At 38.0% G+C, this 15543-nt stretch overlaps 1 protein-coding gene across 1 annotated transcript in view; it reads left to right on the top strand.

Moving 5' to 3' along the window:
* The first annotated feature begins 8425 nt into the window (after window positions 1-8425).
* Window positions 8426-15543, top strand: part of gfra2b (GDNF family receptor alpha 2b) — a 54342-nt gene continuing 47224 nt past the window's right edge. The window contains exons 1-2 of the mRNA XM_056735768.1: window positions 8426-9135; window positions 10732-11046. Of these exons, the coding sequence (XP_056591746.1) occupies window positions 9093-9135; window positions 10732-11046 (358 nt within the window). The 5' untranslated portion in view covers window positions 8426-9092. The remainder of the gene's footprint in view (window positions 9136-10731; window positions 11047-15543) is intronic.

The following is a 15543-nucleotide window of genomic DNA, read 5'->3' as shown; positions in this document are numbered from 1 at the left end:
AAGCACAAAATAGATGAGTACCTCTTCAATATTGTTTAAAAAGCATCTTCGGGTGAAACCTCAAGAAGCTGCTTGAGAAAATGACAAGAAAACATTTCTGCAAATTCTAGACGAACAACTAAGATGTCTTTATTTATTTTTAGACTTTTTGGTCGCAACATGACTGTCACTTTGTGTTATTCCACACTTTTGATGGGCTTACTGTTTATTTCTAAAAATATGGAAAAAGTATGAATGAGTTTTCTAAAACTGTTAACCAGTATGCATAATCAAAATAAATAAAATCATAAAAGCTATATCATAACAAAAATTATTATTCACAGAAAAATCTTTAATATCTTTATATTTATTTATTGAAATATTTAGGCACACTTAAGAAAATACAGAAATGAAAAGAACACATTTCTGGTTTGATGTTGATAAAGAGGTACTTGATTTTTATAAATACAAAACAAGAAAACTGTGAGTGCCACTGCACTAGATTAAAAAAAATCATGTCTTTAACTCTTTTTTTTCAATGATTTCTGCAGCAGATAACAGTTATTGTGTTTCGTTTTTCTAACCGTTTCATTGCCATAGACTGAACAGTAAAGATATAAATTGAATATCTGGCTGCTTGTATGGTTTTCAGTTGCAAAAGTGCTAAAAATCCTTCACATAGGATCAACAAAGTAATACGTATAGATTTATAAGTTACACATTAAAAAAGGGAAGAAAGAAAAACTAATTAATTTTATCTGCCGTTCTCACTGGGGAAAAAGAGTTCAATTAAATTAAAGCTTAGTCTGCGAGGCAAGTGCTCTGAAATGCATTTAATTAGAACTTTTCTATCAAGTTCTTCATCTTCTGAGCTATACGGACCGAGCCCGTGTTTCTCCCCGGCTCATATTTCCCACAATCCCTCGGCTCCTGTTCATACTCATGCAACGTCTAATTATATTGATGGCTAAAAAAGCTTTGGTAACAGGATTCTGAAAGAATTGTTGGAAGATATCAGACGCCTGACAAGTGACATAGTGCTTGCAGCCGCAGTGGAAAAGAACATTTTGTGCAAGGGAAATTGCAGTTATTATGGTTCACCTAATGTCCCTAACTTAAAGACGTGGCGCGCTGAGTGATAGGCAGGGTAGAGCGGAGTGCAGACGGAGCACTCGGAGACACGCAGGGACGTGAACCAGCTTGAGGGGAGATTTATAAGAATAGATTGCGAGGGCTCAAGGCTGAAGGTGGGGAGATCATGCTTCTTTATCTTTGTCCTGACTACAAGAAGAGCGTTTTTGTTTTGTTTGAGAGTTTGGATGAAGAGACCCAGTTACAGAATGGCTCGTGGGGCGGGATGGTTTGAAAATAAGTCTCTTTCTAAAATATCTAGGTTTTGGAAACAGATGTGACCATTTGGGCTTCTAGTCAATGGTGTATTTCTTTTAGTATGGACACTTATGTTTGCCCAGGGATTGATTCTCAAGATACAGTAGTTGGTTACCAACTAGTAAGACTAACAGAAGTTTGTTTGTTGGAAGTTATGAAAGGTCCTGTGAATGAAATTTAACGGCATCTGGTGGCGAGGTTGCAAATTGCAACCAACGGCTTAATCCACCACTCCCCCCCTCATTTTCGAAGCACTGCGGTGGGTGACACAGAACTAAGATGTCGTCACGTTTTCGCTTCTTTGCCAAACGAGATAACATATTTACGAAACGCGCTCTGTAGAGCAGTTGTACTGTTAACAACATGATGAATTCCATGTAAGGGGACCCGCGGTGAATGTAGATAGAAGGTAATTAAAACATAACGCTTCATTATGTAAGATCTTTATACTCTCCTGAAGACTTAGTAATGTATATTAAATTGCATTTCAGTCGATAGGCTCCTCCAAACAATTTTACACAGCACCTTTAAAGTTCATATTTTAGATCGTTTCTCTATTCAATTAATTTTCCTCTTCTTTGTGTTTTTTTCTCTTAAGCTGCTTTGAAACAATGCAACAAATAAAAAGCACTATATAAATGAACTTAAATTGATTAAATTGAAGTCCACTGGACAAAAGCACCCATACAGTTTTAGAAGAAACACTCCAAAAAAAAATCACTTTTCTTTTTAACACAAAAGAAGATATATTTTGAAGAATGTTTACAACAAAACAAAACTAGACCTGATTGACTTCCATTTTAAATATGGACACAAAACCACTGAGACATTCCTCAAAATATCTTCTTTTGTTTTTCACTGATATACAGTTTGTATGACACAAGGGTCAATCAATTGTGACAGAATTTTTAAGGATTAGAATTTTTGGGTGAACTATCCATTCATGAGGTACGTTGTTACCAAAGGCTGTGGTGAGATTTAGAGTTATACATCTACATTTACGCATTTGGCAGACGCTTTAATCCAAATCCAAAGCGACTTGCATTGCATTGTACTATACATTTCTTTCTGACTATGTGCAATCCCCTGGATTCGAACCCATGATCTTGGGGTTCCTAGCGCCATACTGAGCCACCGGAAAGCTATACGTAGAGTTCATTTTGAAAAAATTGGTGAAGCATAAGCTTGTAATTATGCTCATTTTCAAAACGAACACATGATTATACCTTGTTAGATGTTATTTAACACATAACAGTTTGTAATGCACAGCAGTTGTTAACCACCAAGCAAACCACGTAAATACGTAGGGCCCCGCAAGCTTGGGGGCCCCCTAATGGCTTCAAGCGGTAAAATCATTTGACGCTTGATTAAGACACTCAGATATGGAATGAAGCGCACTTATCAAAGCAGTGCTCAAAAGCGAAAGAAAGCGAAAGAAAAGTCATCTAATTTAATGAATATAGCAAAATAATGCCTTGAAAAGAAACATGAAAACAATAATCGTGTACCTTTTAATTTCTTATACTGTAGCTAAAAACATTCTGTATTATTGTGAATAGAACAAAGGACACTTTTTCATCCCAAAACCAAGAAGGTTTATTCTTATAACAAACTGTAGAGAATGTTGTGCTGTGATGTGGTTCAACGTAAATAAATGCAGTTTATATTTGTATGTGTATATGTCTGATTAATTCCATGTACTCAATACTACTGTGCACCTCAAACAAAAATGTTAGGCAATGTGTGGGGGCCCTCAGATCACGACTTTGCTTAGAGCCCCCAAAATGGTAAACAGGCAACCGGTTATGCAGTGTCAAAGTGAAGTCCATCATGCCACAGCCACATAAAGTGTGATTCAACTCAAAATTATCCTTCAGATGCAACGTTTGTTTGTCAACAGTATTTTGTCATTTCCACTATGTTGATATTGTTAATATAATAGCCATGCATTCATGGAGTCACTTATATTAGCAATATCACCATAATCTCTGTTTATGTTATATTGAGTGGATGAGCACTGGCTGTAGCATATGCTGGGGGTATGTTATAATCCTCTGGGATAGGTTATTTAAATGGGCTTACCAGTAATTAAACATCACAAACAGCACGCTTGAATTGCAACTTCTGGCATGCTTGGTGAAACATGTAACAACACTATTGCAAGCAAATTCTAATTAAGTAACTTATCAAGTTCAGAGGCCTTCGCAGTTTGCTGGGTAATTGTCCTTTTTGCATTATTTGTTCGAGTGAAGTCTTCTTAAAGGTCCAATGTGTCATTTTTTGTTGGATCTATTGACATAAATGCAATTTAATATATACAACTTTGCTCTTCAGATGTGTATAGATTTTACCAAATGAAGTATGTTTTTAACACCTATCTAAATACACCACCGGACCCCTTGCATGGAATTCGCCATGTTGTTTCTACAGTAGCGCTAAATAGACACACTGCCCTACAGAGCGCTTTTCGTAAAAACGTTGTCTCACTAGGCAAAGAAGTGAAAATGCGACAACATTTTAGATCTTTGTCGGCCACCATAGTGCTTCGAACGGGAGGGGTGAGAGGTGGAGTGAGCCATTGGTTGCAATTCATATCCTCACCATAGATGCAAAGAAATGTCATACAATGGACCTTAAAATAAGGTGTTTGGGAACAAATTAATTTTGTCAATCGTGGCATTCTGCAGTCAGATAATTTACAATAATTACGGATAAACCAAGATTACTGGGGCAAAATAAACCTGACAGTGTAATTCGAGGTGGTTGTCTGAGACAATGATCAGATATATAAGTTTAGCAAAAATAAAACAGGAATTATGTAAATGTAAGGGTTTAGAATAAAGTACTACAAAGAGCAAAGTGTACAATAGTATAAGCCGTACATTAACCAAGTACTGTCAATGCTAATGCTTGCAAGAAAGTTCCAACAATTTAAATGTCAACGATTATGTGCAGTAAGTGTTTCCAGAGAGAAATGCAAATGTACATCATTTAAGTACAACGGTATATTGCCTCTGTTAATCTAATGACCTGTTTGCTAAACAAGCACCCTTATGAACAAGCAAATCCTTTTGATACTGGATAAATTCCACAAAACTCTTTCAAATTGCTCTGTTTTGCATTTCTGAAATCCCAGCTTCACTTTTCCCTACAATCTCCCTGCTCTGAAGTTATCTTTCATCAGAAGTTACGAGCAGAACATTATGGGGCACCTCAAACTTTAATCATATTTGACCTATAAACTTCAGCCTCTACAGAGCAAAGCTCACCATGGAGATTCAGAGACCGCTCTCTCACTCTCGCTCTCACACATACACACACACACACACACACACCCACACACGCACACACGCACACGCACACACGCACACAGGTAAACAGCAGTTGTTCAGCAATCATTGTACTTCAAGTACTTTACCAATAAACATGACTTGGGGAGCTCCTCTCTGCATGCTGTTCTCTTCATCAAATGCTTGTTTTTTTTTGACGATTTGAAAAGAAAGATTGCATTTTCCCTTTTGTTACAGTCTCAAAAAAAATGACTTGATTTATACTTAAAGAGTCTAGAAATAAGTTGGTTTTGACACTTTACAAGACGGTTGTATTTGTTAACATTAATTAAAGCATCATCAGCTAACATGAACTTACAATGAAAAATACTTCTTAAGAATTTACTCATCTTTTTATCATTTTAACATTTACAAATAAAAAAAAATTAAGTTTAAATTACAGCAAACATAAATGACTGTATTGGTATTAAGGTCCTGTGTATCATTTTTTGGAGGATCTATTGACAGAAATGCCAACCTAATACACATAACTATGTCTTCAGAGGTGTATAAAGACCTTACATAATAAAGTGTTATGTTTTTATTTCCTTACAATGACTTATTTCTATCTAAATACACCGCTGGTCCCCTTACATGGAACTCACCATGTTGTTTCTACAGTAGCCCTAAACAGACAAGCTACTCTACATTCGTAAATATAATATCTCCTTCGGCAAAGATGTAAAAAAATGACATCGATTTAGTTCTGTGTCAGCCGCCACAGTGCTTTGAAACGGAGGGTGCTGACCAACAACAAACACACAAACATACAACAAAATAGATAAATGAAAAGCGAGATCTGCTTGAATCACACAACATACAACCCATCACCCATGTACACACAAAGCGTAATACAGGATTACACAAGTACACCGAATGCGGTCAAACTGATGCGAAAGAAAAAGAGCAGGTTGTTTATCAACTTGTGTTCCGCCCCGATGACATGCGAGTAATGTGGACAGTCAGAATATTCCACTAGAAAAGTCTGTCACATTGTTTTCTTTCCCATCATCACAAACATCATCGCACCGCACTGCCGGTGACAGATTAGGATGTGCAGTGTACTTTTCCGTCTCACTTTAAACTCACCTTTCTCTTCGCTGATGACAAGGTCACTGCTTCGGATCGGGTGCATGAGCGACTTGCTTTCTGACTGCCAGATGATGTGTGTTGTTGCCATTGCTTCTCTGATGTTCAGAATAACCTTGTCATGGAGTTTCTGGCCCTCTGGTTTCTTGGAAGCACAGCCTCGCTGATTCGTGGTAGCCCGTAGGTCGAGGATTGCAGGGGAATGTTATTCATTTACATACAACATGCATGCCGACGACAGCTTGAGGTCGCAAGCAGTACGTAGATTTAATGAGAATCTCTTTCTCGGCTGGAACCCAAAGCCGCTGGAAATAGATAGCGAGATTGTTATCAAAGAATGGTAAAGAACATTGTTAAAATATACCACGCGGATTCATCCGATCAGCAAAACTCATTGAGCGGCTCATGCCTTGAGTCACGGAATGAGTCAGTATGCATCATGTAAAATCATGGTGGTTTATTCCATCATGTGTGAAACATGAAAATAGAATATTGCATCAGATACCAGTGACCAAACCATCCTCAGTCACAACAGACCGATGGAGCATGGGGTTTGTTCCCGCTGAAAAAAATTGGGAGACAGGCCAAAAGATATCGCTTAAATGCGAACAGAACAACAGAGTGCTGAGATAATGATATTCTATACTCCTCTGCAGGAAAGGCACGCTTCGTTCAGACTTATTTGAATACCCCCGTCGGTTTACATACACCAGAACGCTGTGCCGTATATAATAATATTGATAGTGCTGGGAACATCAAATCTGTAATCAGCATTTAACTGTCGAAAAACATGAAATCCTACACTATGGCACTTTCTCGTTTCACATTCGAATCAAACCATTTCATGTGTTTCACACAAGGGTGCCCTCAGGTGAACGGAATGCTTTGTGTGGCCATGTTAAGCAACACTACATTAAAGAGGAAAACTACATAACTGATAAATGCGTTAGACATCAAAAACGCTTTGTGTAAGATTGTGAAGGACCTTGAAGTGTGCTGCACAACCAGAAGCGAGACAATTCTTTTCCTTCTCATAATGGGCTTGTCAAAGGCGGCTTTTAACTTTCTAAGCGAGGCTCGGTGTGTCATCTTTTATGTTGGTTGATTGTTTCCCTATCTAGTTTAAAAAGCTCAACATGGGAAATCTGAACGATGACATGTTGAGTAGCCAAGCTTCTCTTTATGACTGTTGATTTCAAATAGCAGTGATTGTAATGTACAGTGTAATTGGCAGAGTAACACGAACCGACGACTGAGCAAATGCCAAGCTACTTAAAGTGTACTGTACGAATGCGCTTTTCAATTCAGATAAAAATAAATGATTCGCTTCCCTTCTGAAACAAGCCATGTGTAACCCTAGACTCTTGACAGAGGAACGATGCTAGAACCGGATAATGATGTAAAAAGGTTTAATCCAAAAATCCCAAAGTATAATCCAGAGTGTAACAGATGACATGGAAAAACAGGTAAAAATGGCACAAAGAATTGACTAGGAATATCAACGGGATACAAGGGGTCGAGACTAGACGGTATTACATTCAACCAGACCTGACAAAGAACACAAGACAAGGATGGATATAGTCCAGGTGATGAAGTTCAGGTGAGGGTGCAATCATGACTGGTGCAAACGATGATGGGTAATGTAGTCCTGGGATAGAGAACGGGTACATCTGTGAAGCGGCGATGATGGAGAGGGCGTGGCTGACCGGTGAGGAGAGCTTATTACATCATGTGCACATTAGTATTTAATTTTACTGACGGCTACTTAGAACTTTTGAACACGTAGTGATCATTAACAAGGCAAGTTTCTCAACTATTAGCGGACAAAAACATTTTCTGAATGGCTTGCTGTGAAATAAATTACATCTTTGCTTGGAGGATATGTTTAATTGAGCTTGTGGATATAATGCATCGACTTGTTCTTTATGATGCTATTCTTATGACAGGCAATGGGCATTTACAAATATAGCAGGCATATACAATCAGTATGTGGTTAACAAGCTGAAATGTTGCAAAGAAACAACATTTGCTTTTTACTTTATATAAAGATATTTAGACAGACTTAATCAAAGAGTTGTCTATTAGTCAGCACACTGTAAATAACATGCGATGGATGGATTGATAAGGACTGCATGGTTATTATAGTAAAGACCTTGCATAGACAAATAATAATAGCCTCATAAGCAGTGTATTTAGTGAAAGTTGTATTGTACTTCGTAGGAAACCCATGATGTCTCTGGAAATTGTGCAATAGTGGCAACCTTATACTGTCCATTACAGATGGCATTTTCCCTCCATTAATCTGTCGAACAGGAAATAATTTCCATTTCCAAAGTTAATTATATTACCCTGATGTCTTTTAAAGACGAGGGAGGAGGGGAAAAAACCCAACAGGAGTGCCAACAAGTCAGATGAGCTCAGCCTACACAAGGTCGTCTCACAGACCCGACTGTCCTACGCTATACAGTACGTCGATGCCCTTGCGCGCTTCAGCCAGTGCGCAGCGGTCAGATGCGCGTGATGATATGTGCTAAGCCGTGACGTGAGGAGCGACAGAGCCCCGAGGGTCGGACGTGTAACTTCAATTCCGTGGGAGAAAAGCATTTTCCTCCGCCAGAGAGTGCACGATAAGTGGAACTGTGTGTGCCGTTTATCTCTTTATTTCTTCACTGTCACAGACTGGGAGAAACTACGGCGCATCTGAAAGCGCGAGCACAGGACAGCTTGACTGAAGGATTTTGATCAAAGTCAGGGTTGTCCGGTTCACAGTCGAGGATATCCAACGAGGAAGATATATACTGGAAAAATATTGGAGATTATTGGAGAATTACTTAGCGCAGATTTAACTTCTCTTCGAAGGGTTTTCAAATATGCGCCATGGATAACAGGGAATAACATGAAAGAAACAAATACGGCTTTTAAAGTTTTTTTCGTCCACAGTGACGCAACATCTTCGAATTAAAAGTTGCATCTATATGTTTTCAAAGTTTATCTAACGATCGAATATTAAAGCGTCACCCACGTCTTGAAACAGGGACTATAACAGGCTCCTCGTCCCAAATCGGAGAAATGCTTCAACGCTCTTGTGGAACGAATATGTTGTTCAGTTTGATCTGATAATCGTGCATTGGTATTTTATTTATTTCACAAAAGTTGTAAGTGGAGCTACTGAAGTGTTTGATCGTAAGGTCTGAACTACCTTTTGACTCTTATTACGCATCGACTGACTGGATATGCGGTGTGAAACCTTGGAATTGTGATCGAAAATTATCTGAATCTGGGATTGTAGTACCTCGTATTGGAATTATGATGATTTTGCTGAATATTCTGAGTGTGCTGTTTTTATTGGGTGAGTAAAAAGTTTAAGCACGTTATCATTTTGAGAGAGTTGAATCAAATAGCGTTACTGCCTGCGCAAAGTAACGGTAATGATCCCGTTCATAGAATGAACTCCGCTAGAAAACTCATGCTGCTTATGTGCGGTCTTACATTGATAATACTTAATACAGGACTGCCAAGTAAAATGTGATACAGTATATTAAAGAAGAAATATTTGTTATATTACATAAAATGTTGCTGTCGCACGCGCAAGAAAGCGGAGCTATCCATGGTGCTGAAAACACTGGCGAAACTGTTGACAAAATAACCCGCGTTGCTTATTTATTATACGTTGGATTTCCGAAAATCGTACAGTTTTCATTCAACTCGTTTTTCTACACAGACAGATGCAGATCTCATTATAAATGCATTATTAAACTGGGCGTCTCGAATGAGGCACAGATTTTTTCTGTAAATGAAGATGGAGCGTGTTTGACACGTCTTCAAATGTCACTCAGACTTGACACATCCAGGAATGCTGAGTGTCAGATGCATGTAGTTCTCTGCCCCGCCGACAGGAGTCGCTCTCGTTTGAGATTATTGATGTCTCAACTAGGCAGTCACCATTTATCACTGTAAAATATTTGTCATCTTGAGGCTTCATTGAGACTCCATCCAGTGCAGAATAAATAATTACAATAGGTTATTTCCAGAATAAACAGATTTTACAGAAGCGTTGTTAGGTCTTACAATAAACTTGCAATCCTTAACTTTTTGTAAACTATAAACACAAATCAGCTATTTGGCAAATATATATATAATATATATATCTCCTTACTCTGTTTCACAACGGTCAGATTGTAAAAATGATGTTTGCCATTTTTGAAGGAAAAGTCGGTTTGATGTTTTCTGCCTTCAAACCAAAAAATCAATTATAATTTATTAAAATTATATATAAAATAGTTTTGAATGAAACTGTATTACATTATATTATAATAAATGTTTATATTTGTTTAAACAGAGATTGTTAAAACAAAATGTTACAGATTTTGTGTTCGGTTGCTTGTACCTGTTGTAAGGCTTCAGATGTACAATTAGTAGTACATATCTATGCTATATGTAGAATTGAATGATGAAGCTTTGTGCAAGCATAACGGAATTGCATGTGACAGCCTTTTATCGGTGCATTATAAAATGAAAGTGAAATCTTATACGTACAGAAGAAAAATGCAATAAAAAATGACCAAATACATTAAACAGCACGGGTTCTCGACCTTTTTTACTCTAAGGCTTCCCACTGTATTCAACAATATTCAAAGGTCCACTTCCACTCAAAATATCTACCCAAAAATATTTTAGAGCTAATAACTTTTATTATAATAAAGCCTAAAAATAATAAATATATTTTATTGTTTATGCATGTCAATGCAAAATATGAGTCATCTTGAGGTCGCCTTGGATGTATTCTGGGCCCTCTTGTTGTGAATCATTGATATATAGTATAAAATCTCACTTAATTCCTCACTATAGGTACACATTCAGTAGGTTTCAGTATGCATTCGTTAAGTTATTACGTACGATTCTTTACCACGGACTCTTAAACGGACTCTAACGCCCTTTCTCACAGATAAGGTGGTTCTTTCGACGGCCAGCCATTCTGCCTTGTCAGGGCTGGGAACACACAGCTGGAGAGCCCCCATGGACTGCCTGAGGGCCAGCGAGATGTGCAACCAGAACTCACAGTGCAGCTCTCGCTTCCGTATCATGCGCCAGTGCCTGGTGGGTCGTGACCGGACTACCATGCTGGCCAACAGGGAGTGTCAGGCCGCCCTTGAGGTGCTGCAGGACAGCCCGCTGTACGACTGCCGTTGCAAGAGGGGCATGAAGAGGGAGCTCCAGTGTCTCCAAAGCTACTGGAGCATCCATATGGGACTCAATGAAGGTACGGCCGTCACATTCTTTGAGATCCCGAGATTAAGGGATAGTTCCCCCAAAAATGAAAATTCTGTCATTGTTTACAAACCCTCTTGCCATTTCAAACCTGTATGACTTTCTTTGATATTTTGAAGAATGTCGGTAACAGGACACCCTGTGGCGGTACCCATTCACTTCTATGATGTGGACAACCAATGGAAGCCAATGGGTCCCGTCGTTCAGTTACCATCATTCTTCAAAATATCTTGTATTGTGTTCTGCATACTGTCAAACAGGTTTGACCAGAGGATGAGTAAATGATGACAGCATTTTTGGGTGCACTATCCCTTTAAAGGTGTCGTTGATACACTTTGCCAATTCAAGTTTCCTAAAAAAAGGTAAATAGTTCCCATGATAAAGAATATCCATGGTGTTACTACTGTAAAATTGTCCTGTTGGCATGGTTCGTCTGATTGATTAGCATTTTTATTACTTTATCTTTACAATAAATATAATTGAAATTAAGTGACAATCATACACTTCAATACAAGAATATGATGCTTCCTTTATAAGATTACGTTATATTATATTATAGATTAGATATGTGTTAAACCAATAAATCATAGAAAGTGAAGTAAAAGCATGGTTAATTCTCACAAGGGTTTGGTTTGTTTGAACAACATGATAAGACGAAGAAACACCAGCTCAACCAAAGATGTTAGTTTAAAGAGGGACTTTATGCTTGACCGGCCAATGGAAGACAAAGGATGTAATGCGAATATCAGTATCTCTAACAAACATCACATAATTGATCATTTGCTTTTTACTTAGAACTGTAATTTAGTTAAGGTTGGTCCGGAAAAAAAAATTGGTTGCTTTTGTTAGTGTGTTGCGGTAACAATTAGCTTTGCTTGTGTGTTAACCATGACCTGCTTCCCTTTCCAGTCAGTCCATCATGTCAACGCTCTGACTTTTAAGATGGTTCTTGTTTGCCTTTGGGAGTTTTGGGGAATCATTATAGGATTTAAGCAGTGCAAATCGCTCTGAATTATAACCCATCTGCTTTGGCAGTTGCCGCTGGAGCCACAACAAATAGCGTCCTATTGATGCGAGTAATCAGAGAGCGCTTTTAAAGCAATGGGTCCTCTCAAGCCTGGCATTTCAATGAGGCATTGTGAACTGCTGGGCTTGCTTACTGCCTGCTGAGGTAAGGGGAAAATAAAAAAACGTCTAGCTTCTTTTCATCAGAAGCCGCGCATAAACAGATCAGACACTGGGGAAAGTTAATTCCACTCAAATGACACATTTTAACCAATAATGATAAACGATGGGACCTGAGCGTTATCATAGATTGGCGTGACGTGTGGCAGATTCAGGGCTTTAACAATTAGAGAACTACAACCAATGCCCACACAAACAGAATTCCTCTGTTGATGTCCCTACATGACTTTAAAATGGTTTGACCCAGTTTCGTGTCCTACTTTGGACACTGGCAGCACCCGCCCTTGTTAAAATGTTTTCTTGTGATTTCGCTCCTCAATCCCAGCGCAACTATTTTTTGTGGCGAGCTTCAGAAAAGTGCACGTTGCTCTCAAGTGATGGAAAGAGACCGTGTAGCAATGATTGCAACCTTGACAGAACTCGATCAAATCCACTGAAGGCACACAATCAGCCCGGTTCAACAGGCGCACCCAATAATCACCCAAACTAAGAGCAGCTCTATCCCGGCTTTATCTTGCTGTCATTGTGTTTGAATTGGGTGGCATGGATTTTCTAGTTTGAGAGGAATAGGCCTCCATGAAACAAAACAGAACCGGGTCAAATCAGGTCACGCTGTTGTGGGGTGTCTACAGAATGTTTAGAAATAAAGAATGGGAGGCAGGGTGCAGTGTAGAAAAAATTGGTCAAAAAACGTCTCCAAGCTGTCCCTAGGTCACAGTATATGTAGCTTTTTGAGATATGTATACTTTTGGTACCGATAAGTACCTATGAGGTACCTTTATCAATAACTGTTGAGTGGTTTTAATTTAATTTAAAACAATTAATATACAATCAAAAAATTATTCAAATTAAGATTAAAATAAATGGTGGTTTTATAACCAAACTAGTACTGTTGATGTACTATGTATATGTACTATTTAGGTGTAAAGGTTTATTTTTGAAAGGGTACCGCCCCAGTGACAGCTTGGGTACATTTTTGATAATGTTTCTGAGGACTGAGTGTAATAGGAGGGCAGAGACATTTCGTTCTCTGATAAGAAAATCTTTTAGAATAGAAAAATAAAAGAAGACTAATGTGACCCTGGAGAACAAAACAATATTTGAATATGTGTAGCAATAGCCAACAAGACATGTATGGGTCAAAAATTATACAAAATTTGGATACTTAGCAAAGATCATGTTCCATGAAGATATTAAGGCCTATAACGTAAATTAATCAATACTTTCTTTTTGTGAGTGGATACAACAAAATTGCAAACAAAAATGGTCGGAAATATATATTTACTTCGCTCGCTGCTGTCCGTTCTTTGGGAATAACCCACTCAAGTTTAGCATCTATTTAAAGTCTATAATTTCCGTTTTCGGGTTCATATAATCTCCACAACGTCATTACAGTGGTTAGAGTGCATTAAAACAAAAATGCCCTGCTGCAGTGACTCTGATTAACAAGTTTTATGGCAAATTTCTCAATATTTGGATTTTTGGCACCCACAGTTTCCGGATTTTCAAAGGGTTATATCTTGGCCAAATATTTCCCTATCCTAACAAACCATACATCAAAGGAACACTTATTTGTTATATTTTCAGATGTACACTTTCAAAAAATTGACCCGTATGACTGGTTTTGATGTGTTCCAGGGTCACATATATTATGAAGTACGACATGTACAACACTAAATGGAGGTCATATGAGATATTTCAGTATTGATTTGTTGATTTTAGTGATATAAAACCAATGCTGATCCATTAGCATGTTATATAGCCTGTGAAAATAAAACTAGAACTAGAGCTTTCCTGTAGCTCAGTGGTAAGAGCAAGGTTGTGGGTTTGATCCCAGGGGATTGCAAATACCTATGTAAAATGTATAGGATAAAGCAATGTAAGTCGCGTCTGCCAAATGCCTAAATTTAAATGTAAACACAAATTTATAACAAAATTTTTTACTGAGGTGACTTTGCCACCTCATTTCAAAAGTCCAGCACAAGTGACTGGCAGGTAGAAAAAATGAGTGACCAATAAAGAAAATGGTAGCGGTAAAGTCAGCCTGGAGACTGCAGACCATTTGAGGGTTTGCCAATGCAGGCGGGATGCTGGAGCTCAACGCTCTGTTGGAGCAAAACCCCTTCACCTCGTTCCCTCTGGCAGTGTCAAAGCCCTCTCAGCATAGCCAATATTCGGTCTGATCCATGACACAGACAGGTATGTTGTGGCATTGAGGGAAATCATTGACAGATGCTCGGCCAACAAGGATTCTAGGACGTCTGCTCCGGTTTTACAAACACAAGCCTGGTTGTGCTACGCATTATTTAAATGAAGTTCTATGTCTCGTAGCATGATGTTTTGATATGCATGGAACTAACTAACACTAATTTCATTGGTTTTGGGTTTGTTCTATTGTTACCATGTACATTAATTGATAATTGATGATTTTTGTTCATGCAAACCCCTAATTTATAGTTTGCGGTTATGTAGCACAAAATTAGTATTTTTCTTACATTTTATAAATATTAAATGACCTGAGTTGCCCGCCGAACCAAAATCTACACTTTTGACTCGTTACAAATGACAAATTCCTTTGTCATTTTTGCCCAATTTTAGCTGGGTCGTGTTTGTACTGTTATTGTCAATAAATTTAGAGGAATGCTAATGAATGCATTAAGAAGAAACATTTAGGCAAGTATTTCAAAGTTTAATGACTGGTTTGTGCTAATGGAAAGATAATGGATGCCGTTATTATCAAATAATTGAGAGTAATTAAGCATATTTGTTCTTTTTTGGAGAGAAGCACTGCACATTTATGCTGCACTTCCTTGTTAATGTATTTAGTGTACAAATCTAGTTATACGCCCAAGCATTAACTGCACTTATCGAACATTACACAAAGCAAGTATGAATAAAAGGAACAATGTAAAATGCACAAATGACGTAACACACTCTAAATGGCTTCATTTTATTGTATATATTATATGTATTAAGCCTGTATCTCTGTCAGAGAACACGGAGGGCAATTATGTAATTACAGTGAGATCGGCAGCCTATGACCCCCACCTGGGCTTACGCAAATGTTATTATAGCCGTCCATGTTAATTACAAGATTATACCAGAGTTTGAACCCGGCAACTTTAAGATTTAAATAAAGCAACTCCGAATACACCCCTGAGATAACAAAGCCTCAAGCTACTGTACCTATTTAACACTAAACTCAATTACATTTATTACATCAACCTACAGTATGCAATCACATTATTGAACAGTTGTGGTTATAGCGTGAAAACTGAAAATAACTAAGAAGCAAAACCACAAT

Source organism: Triplophysa dalaica, chromosome 22 (genome assembly GCF_015846415.1).
Source record: "Triplophysa dalaica isolate WHDGS20190420 chromosome 22, ASM1584641v1, whole genome shotgun sequence".
Classification (NCBI taxonomy): domain Eukaryota; kingdom Metazoa; phylum Chordata; class Actinopteri; order Cypriniformes; family Nemacheilidae; genus Triplophysa; species Triplophysa dalaica.
Note: the sequence above shows the minus strand (reverse complement) of the source record. Positions and strands in the feature narration are given on the sequence as shown.